The sequence below is a fragment of the Puntigrus tetrazona genome, chromosome 16 (assembly GCF_018831695.1).
Source record: "Puntigrus tetrazona isolate hp1 chromosome 16, ASM1883169v1, whole genome shotgun sequence".
In the NCBI taxonomy this organism is placed as follows: domain Eukaryota; kingdom Metazoa; phylum Chordata; class Actinopteri; order Cypriniformes; family Cyprinidae; genus Puntigrus; species Puntigrus tetrazona.
In genome coordinates, this window is record NC_056714.1 from 16,595,549 (window position 1) to 16,612,124 (window position 16,576).

Here is a 16,576-nt window from a genome sequence, read left to right on the forward strand (position 1 = left end):
CGTTGCTGGGGAATTCAGCGATGGTGGCTCTCGTGAAGGTAACCTCACACTGACCACTGTTTGTCTTACCAGCAGGTAGCGCTGCCTCGCGCACACTGACCCGAAGAGGGGGAAAAAAAGTTTGAGTGTTGCTCTGAGATTTAACGCTTGCGCAGAACAGGTTGCCTGGCCAGTTCCTCTGGTTGACTTACCTGAGAGGTACATCGGTTTCGGTCAATAACAGAAAGGAACTAACGCGCCGTCGTTCAGCCGAACCTGGACTCCGGCGAACGCAGGGAGAAGTTCGATTAAAGCGCAATTACTTTTTATTCAACCGAGCGAAAGGACCGGAATACCCTCTCTTGTTTTTGGCAGGTGCGCTCGTGTTTTCTAGCCCGTACGCCACGAGGAAACGGAGCTCGTGACAGGTCGTCGTATCCCGACTTGTGCCCGCTGCGTTGGACGGCTCGGTCCGGTAGACGCCGCCTTTCTTCGTCGCGGAAAGCCTGGGAAACAGCTGGATGCCTTCCTCTTGAGCGGTTCGGTATCGGTGCCGTTTTCCCTGGTTGTTTAAAGCGCTGTCTCGCGGGGGGAAGATGATGGGCTTTCTGCGCAGGACGTTTAGCCGTCGGTCAAAACGACGCTTTCGGACGTCGGACGAACTGGACGGGACCGGCAGAGGCGGAAATACGGTGCTGCAGGCGCACCAGCAGCAGGTGATTCACGCGCCGATCGTAGTGACCGGGGGAGCCGTAGTCCACATCCCCGCGGCGGGCAACAGCAAAGACGCCATCACATGCAGAGTCCTGTTGCTGGACGGATCGGATGTCAGTGTGGAGTTACCGGTGAGTGGAGCCTTCCGTCAGAGAAAAGTCGTCTTAGTGGCTTTGAATGTAGTGCTTAACGGCAAAGTTTGGTTTTAACAGCCTGTCGCTGTTTGACCGGTCGGATTTCCCCGGTGTTGGGTCCCGTCCCGGTAAACAGATGGTGCTCGTGCTCCCGTGCTCATGTTTACTTCCCACCTATAGCGACCGCTCAACCTGTCACACAAAAACCCGCAGATTCCCTCGAGCTCTGGGAGCTTTCGCTGAAAATAAAACGACCCGGGAGGAAAAACGCACGAGGAGTTCCCCCAGCTCACTTTCTTTCTCTCCTTCTCCCCGTTCAAGTGTTTTCCAGAATTAATTTTCCATTAGAGGTCGACGAACCAGCTAAGCGCTTAACCTTTGCTCCCTCTTTTGCAATTCGCGCCATGTAACGTCGATCACTTTCTCTGTAGCTCGGGTGTCTCGTCAGTTCACTACTTAGAGCGCACATTTGTGTCGCATCCAAGTAATATCCTGTAACTTAAGTGTTGGACAGAACTGACAGCTTGCACGTTTCTTCTCATCCAGTAAAATAATTTCCAAAGAACCCAAAACAATAAGCTCTACCTGTCACCAAGCAACAGACAGAAAGCCTGTGTCTTCAGAATTCAGATCTTTCCTCGGATTTGTATACAAGTACAAAGAAACAAAATAAAAAAATGTATGTAGTTGCTTAAAATGTAGTGATTCATCAAATAAACTGGACGACGTAATTCACAATCACACACTCTCTGCTTAGCCACTTCTCTTGAATTTAAGTGCGTACTTTGCCGCAGTAAAAAATGTAGTCTACATAGTATGAGTGTAATCCAAACAATACCACCAATCTAACGTAAAAGATATATTGCCTCTGCATTTGTTTGCTTGGGCAAAAGACATTTCCCAATCATGGTGTTCTGTAATCGCTCGGATTTAGCTCACTTCACGTATTTCCTCGTTAGTGAGAGAAACCCGCTTTGAGCGATCGCGAGGCGAAAGAAAACACAGACCCTCCTACTGTCAAAAACCTGTTCTTCAGGCAAAATCTGCTTCCACGCCAGCCTGCTCCAGAATGCTTGAACATAGACTAATGAAAATGATACAAAAGTGTGTCAAAGAATATCTCGGAACGCCTCCGGGCCAATCAAATTAGAGGACGATTACACAATTACATTTAATGATGAATATTTCCTCCTTTCAATGCAAGCGACGTAAACACCTGAAGGCACCTCGCAACATTATTGTTTTATATCTCAAAGACCATTTTGCCGAGCGTTGGTTTATAAACATGGCTGTCGCAGTCAGACAATGTCATTCCATACGAGTCTGAACATGTCAAAGAATTGATAAAAAGCCTTTTCGCGTGTCAGTACTTCAGCACAGCGAATCATACAAGAATGTGATTTGACTGTTACCAGTGTCGTCCGAGTCCCAGCCCTCTAAACCGATAATCAGCACAGCTCCAAGAGTTCATCGGTTCGGGTTTTGTTTTTAAAGCTGGGCTATTTTGTGTTTGTTCGAAGATATTGGCAGGGAATGGCTTCAAATTTATGTCGATTTATGTATGTTAAGGGTTGTAGGTCAACCTGAACAGCAGCGAGTATCAAAGAGAATAATAGCCACCACCCCCCCTCAGGGTGTGTCCCAAATCCAGCCACTCTCCTCTGACACTTCAAACTATTTTTGCTTCGGCCCTGGTTTGCGTGCAACTTGCATATACAGTACGAGTGTGTGTGTTTTCATCTGCCTTTTAGATTAAGTCTCTGTGACTCGTGGTGCATTATAGATGTCGAAATATGAAGTCTTCATCAGGACTAAATGTTAGCACAATAGACTAGTACTTTCAACTGAAAGACAATAAGTGTATGCTCCAGGTAATTGTGTCATTGTACTGTAGTGTGTTCAGGCAAGGCAGCTGGGCTTTGATGTTTTTATACGTTTCACAGCATACGGTATCAAACTCGTACAGTGGCTCCAAAGAAGTGTTGACACTTTAGCCACACTTATCACTGCACGACATGACAAAGTCAACTCCGATCAAGTGGAATTTAAGCACACTTTTTTTTTTTTGGCAAAACATGTTATTAAAGCGAATATAGGTTAAATGTACACACCGTTTGAAAGGGGGAAGCCTGGAAGATGGTGCTTTAAAAGAAGACTCCTATGCTTAATAAGGCTTGTCAAAATCGTGATTATTGGTGTTTATTTAATGTTTAAAAAAAAAAAAATCCTGTTTACTCCAGCATTCAGTGTCACATGATCCTTTAGAAATCATGCTGAGTTAGTGCTGAGGAAACTGAAGAAAAAAAAATCCTCTTTGAGGTATAGAAAGTTCAAAAGAGCTAGTTATTAGATTTTGCAACAACAGAAATGTCTTTTATTCTCATTTTGATCAATTTGCAACATCGTTTGCAAATACTAATTGCTTTGAACAAAAAATAAATAAAAATCTTAGTGGCCCCCAAATTTTGAAAATCTGAGGCCACTTATGTTAGCAACTTATTTGAACTTCAAAATAATGTTGCATTTAATTGGCTCATTTCTTTTAGTCTGTAGAGATGCTTATTCAGGATACCGAGCATTGTGATTGGCTAAGTTTTAATTGGGGAACACTTCTCCTCAAATGCTCATCTTAACAAGGAGCTCCTGCCATTTCCATAGTCCATTCTGATCATGTGCTCGGTCTTTCTCCTCACAACATCCTCCAACCAACAAAAGAAATCAATCGAGCTCCGTAAAATGGAACAAATCAATAGCTAAATTCTGAATTCTCTGCATTCACTGAGAGTTTTTGATCTCAGTGGAATGCCGGCCTTGAAAATAAACTGACCATTACAAAGCAGAGATTATCTGCAGAATAGTTTATAGAGTTTTCTCTTTTGTGTGTTCTTTTATGCTCCTCATCTAGACCCTGCATGATATAGAAAACAGACTTTTGATCTCTCTTTGGCCTTTGACGGTACTTATGCATCAGATGGCTTTGTAAAAAGACTAGGTTTTGGACAAAATATGAAATACTCGCAATATATTTTAAATTATTTTGCTGGCAATTTAAAAATTAACCACAAATATTATAACATTCCTGATGCAATTTTATTCAGTTAAATAAATGACAGTTCAGTACATTATAAATAGTAATACTGTGAAATATCATAACTGGTATGGTGCTCAAAAACTTTTCTAACTGTTATCAGTGTAGAAAACATTTACTTAATATAGCTAGTTTTTTTTTGACCTGTTATTTTGTATAAATGTAATGCATTTTTACTAAATATAACTTAATTTCTTTCACAATCCTACTCTTATTGTTTTGGTAGTTAATTCTAAATACAAATTATATGTATTTACAGATAAAATAAATTTAAATGTTTCATTTTAAATGAAAATATGAACATGCGCGCACACACACATATATAGATATATATATTTCCGCAACAATTGTATGTATTTTCTGTTTTTATTCTTAACTATTTTTGGTTATATGTATCTTTAAAAATAATGGTTCTTCTGATTTAAAAGAAAAACATCAAAAGACTAAAATGAATTGAAGTGAATTCTGAGATATTTTAAGCGACATCACTCAGCCATAGTGAGTGCATATGAAAATCAATGTAGCATGTATTTCGCTGTGCCTAATCAAGGCCATCAAGCCCTGCAGGCGGACGGGAGTAACTTCCTGCCGATGACGTGCTCCGCAGGTGTCCCCTTAAACTGTCACAAGATCAGTGTGAAGCCCCGAGCTTTGCATTTCATGACTTATCTGTGCTTTAAATGTGTGTGTTTCAGAAACACTCTAAGGGACAGGATCTGTTTGATCAGATTATGTATCATTTGGATCTGGTGGAGGCTGATTACTTTGGGCTGCAGTTCATGGACCCAGAGCAGGTTGCGGTGAGTGGCACTTAATGAGCGTTCGTTTACGTGTGTGCGCGGCAGTGACCTGTTTTTCTAAGCTGCAGCTCTTAGACCAGAAATGAGAAATGGAGAGTGTCAGTGTGAAACAGCCACTCAACATCAATCAGAACAACAGGATTTTCTTTTTCTTAGCACTCAGACTAATAACAAACTCTTTGTCTTGTTCCCTCTCCCTCCCTCCCACTGTCTCCCCCAATCCTCCCATGCTGTTTTCTGCTCTCTTTTTCTTCGCATATCCTTATGTTTTCAGCAATGGTTGGATGCAGCCAAGCCCATAAAAAAGCAGATTATACGTGAGTAGTCACACACACACACACACTCTTGCACAAGTAGTTATTGTGAAGTTGTTTAGTCGGCTGGTCACAGATGGTTGATGACCTTGGGCTCATAATCTACTGTTGCCTTAGTGACTAGTGACAAGCGTCTATGAGTGTATGCTATGGGTGTGACTAGAGCCAATCCCAGTGTATGCTGTGCAAGACATACCCCACGCAGTTGTTAGATGGAGAAAGTGGGAGATGAAAATAGCATCAATATAATTTGATTTCTGCGCTGATTTGAAATATTTCAGACTGTGCAACTTGTGTGCAATTCAGAAAGGAGTGAAATAAGACCATTGATTCAGTCTCTCTGGTGTTTTTTTCTATATTATAGCGTAACTGCAGTGCTACCCTTCAGAATGGTGTATGCTTTACAACACTTTTAAAAGCTGTTGAGTCACACTGAATCAACATTAGCTGACTTATGCCTGTCTCTATGACAACAATCTTTCATAACCTTCAAGGAGAGCTTCTTGTCCTTTTTCCTTTAAGGTTTATGTTCAAATTTCATAGCCGTTGACATTGGGTGTCTGTTTCATTCTGGTGTGCACATTCTCTTACTCGTAAAATCTCTTTGTTGTAGATGGAAGTCCATACAGATTGTTTTTCAGGGTTAAATTCTATTCATCAGAGCCCAATAACCTCCACGAAGAGTTCACCAGGTAAATAACAATAGTCAAATACGCCTAACTGTCTTGTAACACTCTTTAGTTAATCAAACTAACATTTTTAAAGGAAATTTTTTAAATTTCACCCAAAAATGACACCGTCATCATTAATAACCACCATTTTATTTAAATCTGACTTACTTTTCTATGTGACACATGTTGTCTTTATGTCTCCACATTATCCTTTTATCTCCACGTAAATGAAAACTGCAGCTATAAAGCTCCAAAATGGAAAAGTTGCTATAAAAATATAACAAATGGTGTCCATGGTGTCCATGTGGTTCATGCATTATTCTGTCTTTTGAAGTAACATAACGTTAATGTGTGAAATACTCTTAAGGGTTAGTACAAAAAAATTGAATTAATTTTTATTTTGGGTGAATTACTTTTTAAATGCATTAAAGGTGCATGATATGTCAGCCATCATCAAATGCTTACTCAGTTTTTCATCTTTAAAAACACTTTTATTTAACAATATTATAAACGTCTTTTTCCTGACATCAGTCTACACTTCATGCATCAAAATGTCAAAGCTTGATGATATGCAGTGATTCTATTGCAGAATTATTCATCTGGGACAGTTAAAATTTAGCTCAGGAGCATTCATATTACATGTCGATGTTACTATACTTTGAAGTTAACCTGTGGCAAATTCAATTGAGTGGGTATGATTTAGAAAGGCACATATTTCTTAATAATGTCTGAGCAGCTGAAAATGCATATCACAGCAAAAACCAAGCCCTGAAAAAACTGCCTGTAGAGCTCAGAAACAGGATTGCATCAAGCCACACATCTGAGGAAGAGTTCAGAAATAATTGAAGGTTCACAGAAGCACGTAGTCTCTGTTAACTCTTAGAGGAAGAAGTATGAAACAACCAGGACTCTTCCTAGACTGGGCTGACCTAGAATCTGATGGTTCCTCTAGCTCCATGACTATATGTGGGAAAAACCTACAGAAGAAGCCTGCACCGATCTGAGCTTTATGGCATTGAACAATCCTCTCCTCAGTAAAAACACATGAAAAGAAAAAAAGCACCTAAAGAACCCTCAGGCCCCATTTAACCTAATGCGCATTTTAGAATGAAAACTATCCCTGTTTACACTGGTGCTTCCGCTGCGTTTCAGAAATGATCTTTGTTTACCCTACACAGCCTAAAATGCATGTCACATTACCACTGATGCAGGTACAACCATAGATATGCATAGGTAGCTTCCCTATTATTTAGATGTTTGACATGTTTGCGTGCTATCTATGGGTACAATAACGAGCGGCATGTTATTGTTTGCACGTTCATCAGGGATATGCAGAGTGAATGTGAGAAGCCATGCCATCTTTTTCAAAAGCATCTTTTTGCTCCATTTACACTGAAACGCAACCCCAGAGTTTTCAAACTAAAATAGGGTCTGCAGTATTTTCAATAGTAGTGTAAACCATAGGCATAACCGTAGCAAAAGTTATGCGTTTTAAAACTAAAATGCTGTAGTGTAAATCGGGGGCCTCAGACTGCGAGAAACAAGATTCTCTGATCTGATGAACCTCAATTCCAAGCATCTTGTTTTAAGGAAACCAAGCACTGCTCAACTCCTGCAGAGTAGCACCCCAAACGTAAAGTGAACTGGTGAATACTTATGCAATGTATTTATTTAAATTTTCTGACTTATTTACGTTGTGACAGTTCTGTTTTTGTTTTGTCATTATGGTGTGTGGAGTGTAGATTGATGTGAAAAAAGTAATTTAAATAAGGCAGCGACGTAACAAAACATAAAAAGGGGGTATGAATACTATTGCAAGGCACTGTATCTATAGTAAAATATATGCACTATGACATGACATTTATGTAACCTTTTTGCAGGTATCTCTTCGTACTGCAGCTAAGACAAGACATACTGTCCGGCAAGTAAGAAATTACGCTTACCTCACAGCTAGACACACACAAACATGCACACACAGTGGAAAAAGAGAGAGCCTTTCATATCCTCCTTTTTGCCCTGTGTTACACCTCTGACCCTCCCTCTGTTACGTGTACACACAGTGAGGCAGGGTTTCTACCGGGGTCCAATAAAAGCTCTGTTTCAGTGTGTATAATCTGGGTCTGGTCTCCTGGGTGCTGCTCTGCTCCTTTTTAATAAAAGAAACTCCAATGAGAACCAACACACAGCTTCTAATTTAAGAGCACAGATACGCTCCGACACACTTTCCCACACAGGGGGCACACACTTTCTTACATAAACACGGGGTCTTGTCATTTCACATTTGTACAAAAGTGAATTTTGATCATTGTTTGATAACTGCATTGTTGCATGCTTTAATAGTTGCCTTTTGTATGCTGCAAACACATTTACTGGCTGTTTTAAGGGTCATTAAATCTCTTTTCCTTCCCGGGCAGGTTAAAATGTCCATATGATGTGGCTGTTGAGCTTGGGGCTTATTGCTTACAAAGTAAGTTCTGTGTGTTTTATGAGCACTTTGGAATTAAATTTTTTTACCCATGTATTTGCAAATTACATGAAATGAAGTGGATTTTTGCCTTTTCATTTTTTTCTATTTCACGTGTTAATAGGTGAACTTGGGGACTGTGATCCATTAGAACACTCTATAGGGTTGGTATCAGAGTTTCGCTTTTCACCCAAACAGACGGAGATAATGGAGGCAGACATCTACCGCAAATGGGCTGAATGCAGGTATTCCTTTTTCCCGATCCTAAAAATAAAGATTTCAAAAGGGGGCTTTTGTAGCAATGCAATTTTGAGTTCCCTAAAGAACTGTGAAAATTATTTGTTCTTAGTGTTTAGAATATTTGAATTGTCTAAAGAAAATGTTCTATTATATAGAACCGTTTTGTGCAGTGGAAAGTTTCCACTGATGTTAAAAGAATTGACTCCAATAAATCCAGTTTGGCAGCTAACAGTACTGTATGTCCCGACATACAAGTTGACTAATCGCAGCCAGTCAGAACACATTTGGGACCAGATTTACTGAACAGGGCAATTCCATAAAAGGGCAGATGGGAGAGGAAAATTCTGTGGGTGATTTACTGACAAGGTGCGCATTAAAGAACACTGACGCAACATCTCATTTCCATAATGACCAACGCAATCTACCTAGAGCAAATTACCCAAATTACCACCTTCCTTTTTTTGGGCATTAAGTAATGCTGCAAGTAACAGTGAATAGGCGAGCGCAAAATCTTAGTAAATTGGCTTGTTGCATGATTCATTTAAATACTATCCTGCCATGAATGTAGGAACCAAAAGGTTAATTTAAATAAATCCCGACAGTAATTTTTAATGCCAAGTGAGGATTGGCACTGGCACAAGCTGATAGTAAATCTGATATAACACCATTGAACAAACGACCAACAGAATGCATTTTCAGTCTGGTTAGGACAAAAAGGAATATAAACACAGATGTATTGCTTGATGCTTTGTCACATTGCACCTGATTACAACATGGTGAAAATCTTTGCTTGTGTGTGTTTTAAATCCTTAGAATGATTAAAGTGTCAGATTTGGTCTCACTTAAGATTTTGACAGTTTCATTTGCCAGTGATAATAACACTTGAACTGTTTACATGCATTTAACATGAACTGAAAACTCGGTCTCCCTGTGGTTTTAATTAAATCCTCAGCTCTGCATTTGACCCTGTTTTAAGAGCAATCATCAAAGTCAGCATGCTACTGTACAAGTACGTGCTTAGCTGCAGATAATTCCCTACAGATGAGCTGTTGCATTTGTTTAAATGGGTCTGGATTGTTTGTTGATCTTGGAAATTAAATGAGAACTTTTGAAACTTTATAGACCTGGGGGTTGAAAATGTTCAGTGCGAGACAAAAATAATGGCTTGAATAGAATTCTTGCAGATTTTGTCAGCCAGTGTAGCGGTTTGAGCATAGAGCAGATATAATGTGCAGCAAACTTTGGATGCACTTGATGGGACATATGGGAATTGCTGTCAGGCTGTACATGAGGGAGTTGCTATTGTCTGGCCATGAAATGACAGGGCACTGGACAGAGTTGAACCATGAGTTATGGTGTTCATTACTGCTCATGAGTTTGAATGTTCACCAGTACGTCTCTCTACAGGGGAATGAGTCCTTCTCAAGCTGAGCTGAATTTCCTGAATAAGTGCAAGTGGCTGGAGATGTATGGAGTAGACATGCACTTTGTGAAGGTGAGATCATTCCCTTTAGTTAATTTACATTAAGTTCAAATATTGTCCTCAAATTGTTGGTTTCATTTATTTTTTTTTATCTTCACCCTGTTCCTTCACAACTGGAGAATTAAGGTCTCTATAATAATACTGTACTTTAAAAAGAAAATATTAGACCATATAATACGAAGGGTACATGATTTTATATCAGCATTACAACTTCTTAAAAGATTTAATGAGATGTTCAGATCTTCCTCTTTGCTGGCTTTTGAGGATTGCTGTATTTAAGATGAGTATAATGCCCTTGCTGCTTTATCCATTACAGATGGATACCGATCTTATTGCAGAATAGAAGAATAACTGAATGTTTAGTTCGTTTTTATGGAATAAGCAGAAGCCAGGACTAAATTTTCAAATTTGTGTCTTTCTCATTCTTTGGGGGGGGCTGAGACTTGCCAAATGCCAGAAAATAACATTTGGCCTGTCAGCTCAGATTCATAATCAAATGGCTCAAAGAGGACCCTAAATCTATTTGGCGTGATTTTAGAGGCTTCACAGTTACCTTGCCCTCTATAAAATTTATTTGATCTGAAAGTCTCAAAACCTGGTATTAAGGGAATTAAGGGATAGTTCACCCAAAAATTCAAATTCATTAATTACTCTCCCTCATGTCACCGTAATGTTAAGAATCAACTAGAGAACTAATAATGAACAAGAGAAATAATAATAACATAACTTATTTAACAATCACGCAGCGCCTGGGGAAAATATTCACGCTCAATAGACACGCTCCCTGTGCTAGCAAGAGGGTCTGGCTGGTTTCAGGCACTGAATTGTAAACTGAACAAGATTTTATTGTAAAATTTATAAAAATAGAAAAGTTATTTGTAACATTATTTTGTTTAAAAATTATAATATTATTTCACAATATTATTTTTGCTCAAATAGCCTTCTACTATAAATGAGCATAAATGCATTGTCAAAAAAACCTAAGTCATACCCACCTTTGAACCTTTGAATGGTAGTATATTGTACCAGTTCAGTAAAACCTGTGCATGCTTGTGTGATAATGTGAGATTGTTTTGTAAAAATGAACTGATGTGCAGGGACGGGATGGAGGAGAATATGCTTTGGGACTCACACCAACCGGAATCCTTGTTTTTGAGGGATCCAGCAAAATTGGTCTCTTCTTTTGGTGAGATTCACAGATACACAATTTCTGACCAACAGCTGACCTTTGACTATTTTTCATTTCAACATACTTTCCATAATTATTTCCAATCAGGCCTAAGATAACTCGCCTTGACTTCAGGAAGAACCGACTGACATTAGTGGTTGTGGAGGATGATGAGAAGGTAAGTTTCATATACGCAAAATTGCACTTAATTACCTGTGCCCACATTGTAGACGTTCCTCTATACCAGGGGCCTTCAGCTTTGATTGATAAGCTGTTAAAATAATAGCTATTTCTGTAGAGTCATACTCGTACAATACATTTTCATTTTGAGTTTGTATTTAGCTGAACTATGGCTTTGATTCATATTTTACTCATTTTTTTGCAAATACTTATATTTTAAACATAAAAGAACCATTTGAGGCATTTTTTTTTGCCATTTGGGTGCACTTTTTTAGACTTCTTTTGGACAAAAACCCACAATACCAGCCATATTGCCATTAGAAAGCCTTGAAGAATCAGGACGTAATTGTAATATTAAAATACAATAGTAAAACATAAAAAAAATGCATTTATTAATTTGGAAAACCCCGCGCTCTGTCTATGTTTTGTGGGTGCAGGGACGAGAGCAGGAGCACACGTTTGTGTTTCAGCTTTCAAGTTCTCGGGAGTGTAAGCACTTATGGAAGTGTGCAGTCGAGAGCCATGCCTTCTTCCGGCTCAGACAGCCAACCCACAACAACAGAAACCGCAGTGACTTCACACGCCTCGGCTCACGGTTCAGATTCAGGTACATACATACGTACACCTAATCTGCCAACATATTTACACTGTCACCTTTTTTAAGTGTCATGTTGATTGTGTTTACAGTGGAAGGACTGAATACCAGGCAACACATAGTGGTAAAGTCAGGAGAGCAAGCACTTTTGAGAGAAGACCGAGTAAAAGATATCCATCACGAGCCCAGTCTATGGTCAAAGGTAGGTCTGCGTGCCGTATGCCATATCTCCTTTCAATAATCAACCTAATGCATTTCTGACATGCTTAATCTCTGTGTCTGCCCCGCATCTGACCCTACAGCCTGTAAATGCTGCTTTAATACAAGTACTACATCATTCGCATATGTCATGTTTATATTTTGTCTTCCGCAGCCATAACTCCAGCAAAACATCCCCATCTAAGGTAAAGACACACAAATATAATTATAAGCACTCGGATATAAACCGGATATATGATTATTTATTTATTTTTTTGTATTTTTTTTTGTGCTTGTGAAACAAAAACTGGTTGTAATTTGAGTAATGAAAGATTCTCTTTCCTTTCTGTAGTGCACAGACCAGCCCTGAGCCAAGCTTAACACCGGTACTCTTTCAATATCCTTCATACTTTGCATGATTAATTTAAGAAGAAATGCATATGAGGATTTAGTAGCTACATCAGGGACTTTTTTTTCTTTTTTTGACTGGTTTCCAAAGGAAGTTAAACAATTGTAACTTGTTAGACAGTAGTAAATGTTAAAAATCAAACATTTCAGTATTATTTTCTCCTCAGTATTATCAGTCTCCTGTAAATTTTTCATTTAAGATTTGAAATTTTAGTCATTTAGCAGACACTTTTATCTAAAGCCACTGACAAACGAAGACAATAGAAGCAGTCAAAATAAAAAAAACGAAAACGTGTGTGAGTTTTTAAAAAATATATATGCTTTGGGACTCACACTAACCACAATCCTTGTTTTTGAGGGATTCTGCAAAATTGTTCCTTTTTTTGGGGGGGGTGAGATTCACAGATACTCTAGTTGTTCTGACCAATAACTAACCTTTGACTCTTCATTTCAATGTGTTTGTTTTATAAATAAAAAGAGGGCAGATAAAGTAGAATTTGAATATATAGTACTAGAGTTCGAGTTAATTATTAAATATTATTTCTTGTGAAACATGCTAGAATATTGTATTTTAGGGGGTTTGCTGGCTCCTTTACAAAGTGAACATATCTGGGGGCCCTTTGCACAAACTAATATGAGATTTATAAGAAATGTTACTTCAGTACTTTAACTTTTTTTAAAAAATAACCATTTGTAGGCAAATGCAAAGTTTCTTAGGGAAACATTAAGGTTTTTCAAGAGAAAGCAAAACATTTGCAAGAGTGTCTCTCACAATATTTTGTTTAAATAACATTTTACCTCCAATCACAATTTTTTTTCATTCATCATGTCCCTTTAGGGGTTCTGTAGAAAACCCGAGCCTTGTGACTCATTTTAATCTCCAAATAATAATCTCCATTCTGAAGAAAAAAAAAAAAAAAAAAAACTTAGTCAGCTAAATCCCATCATGATTTGATCATAAGTTATTAGCAAGAGACTTCACTCATATGAATCTTTTTTTTTTTCTGCTTGCCTCCAGTATAAGCACAACATTCCAATTGCACAGGAACCATGGCACAGATCACATCCGTCTACTCTGACTCCTCCCCTATACGTCCAGCCTATGGAACTGGGACACATTCCGCCACCACACAGGTATACATTTTTATCTACCCGCACTGAAAGACAAAACCTGTGCCAGTCTTCCAGTTTCTGTTACAAAATAATGTCGGCTGACCTCATCTGTGTTTCACCTGCATGTGCATATGTGTCTGATTTAGACCCTCCAATGTGGAAAGACCCCCTTCGAGCAGTGGTGGGTTTGGTGAGAGCGGTTTGGTTGAGCGCAGTGGCAGGACTGTGTCGATCGTGCACAGAGACAAAGTTATGACTGCGCTGTGAGCATGTGAAAGGGTGTTTGGATGAGCCGCTCACCTTTAGAAAAAGAGACCGCTGAATGCTCGCATCCAATCACAGTGTGTCATCCATTCTGCATCCTCACACCTGCAGGAGTCTCATCCGTTGCTTGTGATCATCCATCATGTGACGTGTCTCAACGGTCCGAATGCATCCTGAAAAGACAAAAACGTATTCCGCATATGCAGACCTTAACGTCTGACTCTGACCATCTGCATGTTTATAGCTTTTAGAGTTTTACGTGATTTACGATCAAATTTAGAACTAGCAAATTACCTGATAGACAATACCAGGATATGTAACTGCTGCTGTTGTGGTTTTATATTCTATAGCAAGGTCGCTCAATTTAGTTCCAACGCTATTCTTGGCACATCAGATCCGTCTCAAGTTATAAAAATTACAGACAAGTGTGCAAGCACATCCAAAAGCCAGACTGAGCACCATTGTTCTAGATTATAGCCTATTTTATATCATTTTAGTTCATAGATTTGCGCATATTATGTCTAAAAGTTTACTCTTAAGTGCAAATCACTTATGTAATATCATGCCAAGCACCTCACTGTTTACAAACCCTGCTTTACTTAATTTAAATTCACCCTGAAAGTACACGTGACAGCTGTTCTATATGTGCTCATGATCATTACGTATTTGCTGAAGTGTTAAGTTAGAAACCTTCGTTTGGCCATCGAAATGTTCAATCAGCAAGGGACAGGGGCTTTTAATGATTACGAACTGCTGCAATGAGACCTGCCTTAATAAATGGGTTGTTTACACTAATCGACTCAATTTTATTGATTATGTAAACCCTTGACATTTGCTTCTGATTTTTGTATTAACATGTGCACTGTTCCATTTTCTGTTTAATAACACCATTTGCATAACCAGTTGTTGTTTTTGGTCCATCCACTGAAATTACTTTCATAAGCACTCTGTTATTATATTAGAAAGCTGTGTGTGCATGTTTCTGCATGTCATTTTGCCGTGGTTATTCATAACGTGCTACTTGAAAATAAATCAATATATATATAAGTACCAGTTCAGGTTTGCATTGGTCTTATGCTGGTGCTAATTGTGTTGTGAATGTATAGGATCAATAAAGATGACGTATGCCATTCTGTTGCATGTGTGGGTGGGTGTGTCAAAATGTATGAATGAACTTGAGTCTCTTTTGTTCTCCGGATCTTTACGTCATGCAGATTAAAAATAATGTGGAGCTGTCATATGTACCATTGTACACTGTGTCATTGTTGTGCATTGTTTTATAGTTTTCCTTTGAGCACTGCAGACACCCGGAGGTTTAGTGTGGAAGAGAATGAAGCTCCTCTCTCTGGAAAGATCCATCGCTGCTACCATCACCATGGATACGAAAAACAGGAAGCACTGTGCCTCACAACAGCTAAACCTAGTGAGTCCTGAGCCTGACTATAGCTGCTTGACTTGACATGCGTGCGGTTGTTTGCAAAATGTTAAGCAATCAAGAGATTATATAGATTTTCTTATATTTAAAAAAACAGAAGTGTCTCCTGTATGCATATTAATTTAACCTGTAGTGGGGGGGTCATTAAAATATTCTCTTTTGTGGGCAGCTTATGTCCTATACTAATAGTAAGTAAAAAATAAAAACATACAAACAATGAAACGTCCCAGTGTTAGACTTTAAAGGCTTGTTCACACAAAGTAGCCTACGATAACTAAAAAGTTTAATCATACTAATTATTTTTAAATATTAGCATCCACACCAAAGGACAATAATGTTCTGATTAGTGTAAGCGCTCTTTGTCGTTTTAATAGGTTTTCAACATTTTCATAGTTCATACCAAGAATGTTATCTATATCTATAGTTATAATATTTGTTCTAATTCTAGGAGAACAGGAAAGTCCACAGCACAGCTATAAGGGTAACAAAACCTTGAGATTTCATAAGGGCATTCACACCAAGAATGATATCTATAATGATGTAGTTACATTATTTGTTCTAATTCTAGGAGGAAAGTCCACAACTATAAGGATAACAGCACAGAATGAAATTTGAGAAAAAAATTTCCAGCTGATAAACAAACATTAACAACCAATCAGAATTTAACAAGTGTACACTTACAATAATAATAATAATGGTCTATTGTTGATGCTGATGTAGTTATAGACTAGTTAAATCTTGGTGTAATATGTCCTTAACAGATCCTTATTACCTGTCATGTTTGCTTCTTAATATGATTCCAATATCTTTAATGTACGTTATAATTATGGCTGTGGTGTGGACCCCTATTCACATAGAAAACTTTTAAAACTTAATCGTTATTGTTTTAGTAATCTTTCTTGGTTGTGAACGACTCCTTATAGTCTTTATAATGGCACACACTGTACAAAGGTCCAAGATAACATCATGTTCTAAAGTTACAATTTTTAAGAGCTTTTTTCAATAATTTTTTTTGAGAAGATATTTAATGAGCTGAACGCTTCTATCGCTCACAGCCTTGTTTTCATTCCTGTCGAAAACTGAATATGCTGCTACCCTTACTAAGGTCTATTGGACTGCACTCTGGGAATACCGCTCCGTCAATCAAATTTGAGAAGTGAAACTATCTTATCTTAAGTATGCTGATGTGTTTGTTTACATCAGAAGCTTGGGTCGTGTCTCCTGGGCTCCCGGATGAGTTGGATCGAGCGCTACAGAATCAGCTAGAAGCAGAACCTGCAGCTTGGCCGGCCCTCCACATTAACATAGACATGGTCAGTTATGGACGT

General features: G+C 38.6%; 1 protein-coding gene across 3 annotated transcripts in view; it reads left to right on the forward strand.

Moving 5' to 3' along the window:
• Positions 1-16,576, forward strand: part of epb41l4b (erythrocyte membrane protein band 4.1 like 4B) — a 21,172-nt gene continuing 4,596 nt past the window's right edge. Inside the window, exons 1-17 of one of the 3 annotated variants that reach the window (XM_043262076.1) lie at positions 3-824; positions 4,611-4,715; positions 4,990-5,032; positions 5,643-5,721; positions 7,581-7,625; positions 8,115-8,167; positions 8,289-8,409; positions 9,812-9,899; positions 10,985-11,073; positions 11,164-11,233; positions 11,664-11,842; positions 11,923-12,032; positions 12,204-12,234; positions 12,381-12,414; positions 13,455-13,570; positions 15,097-15,236; positions 16,452-16,561. In XM_043262076.1, coding sequence (XP_043118011.1) covers positions 576-824; positions 4,611-4,715; positions 4,990-5,032; positions 5,643-5,721; positions 7,581-7,625; positions 8,115-8,167; positions 8,289-8,409; positions 9,812-9,899; positions 10,985-11,073; positions 11,164-11,233; positions 11,664-11,842; positions 11,923-12,032; positions 12,204-12,234; positions 12,381-12,414; positions 13,455-13,570; positions 15,097-15,236; positions 16,452-16,561 — 1,662 coding nt within the window. In that variant the 5' untranslated portion in view covers positions 3-575. Of the gene's footprint in view, positions 825-4,610; positions 4,716-4,989; positions 5,033-5,642; positions 5,722-7,580; positions 7,626-8,114; positions 8,168-8,288; positions 8,410-9,811; positions 9,900-10,984; positions 11,074-11,163; positions 11,234-11,663; positions 11,843-11,922; positions 12,033-12,203; positions 12,235-12,380; positions 12,415-13,454; positions 13,571-15,096; positions 15,237-16,451; positions 16,562-16,576 lie in introns of all 3 variants that reach the window. The other 2 variants (XM_043262077.1, XM_043262078.1) reach the window with 2 other exon arrangements.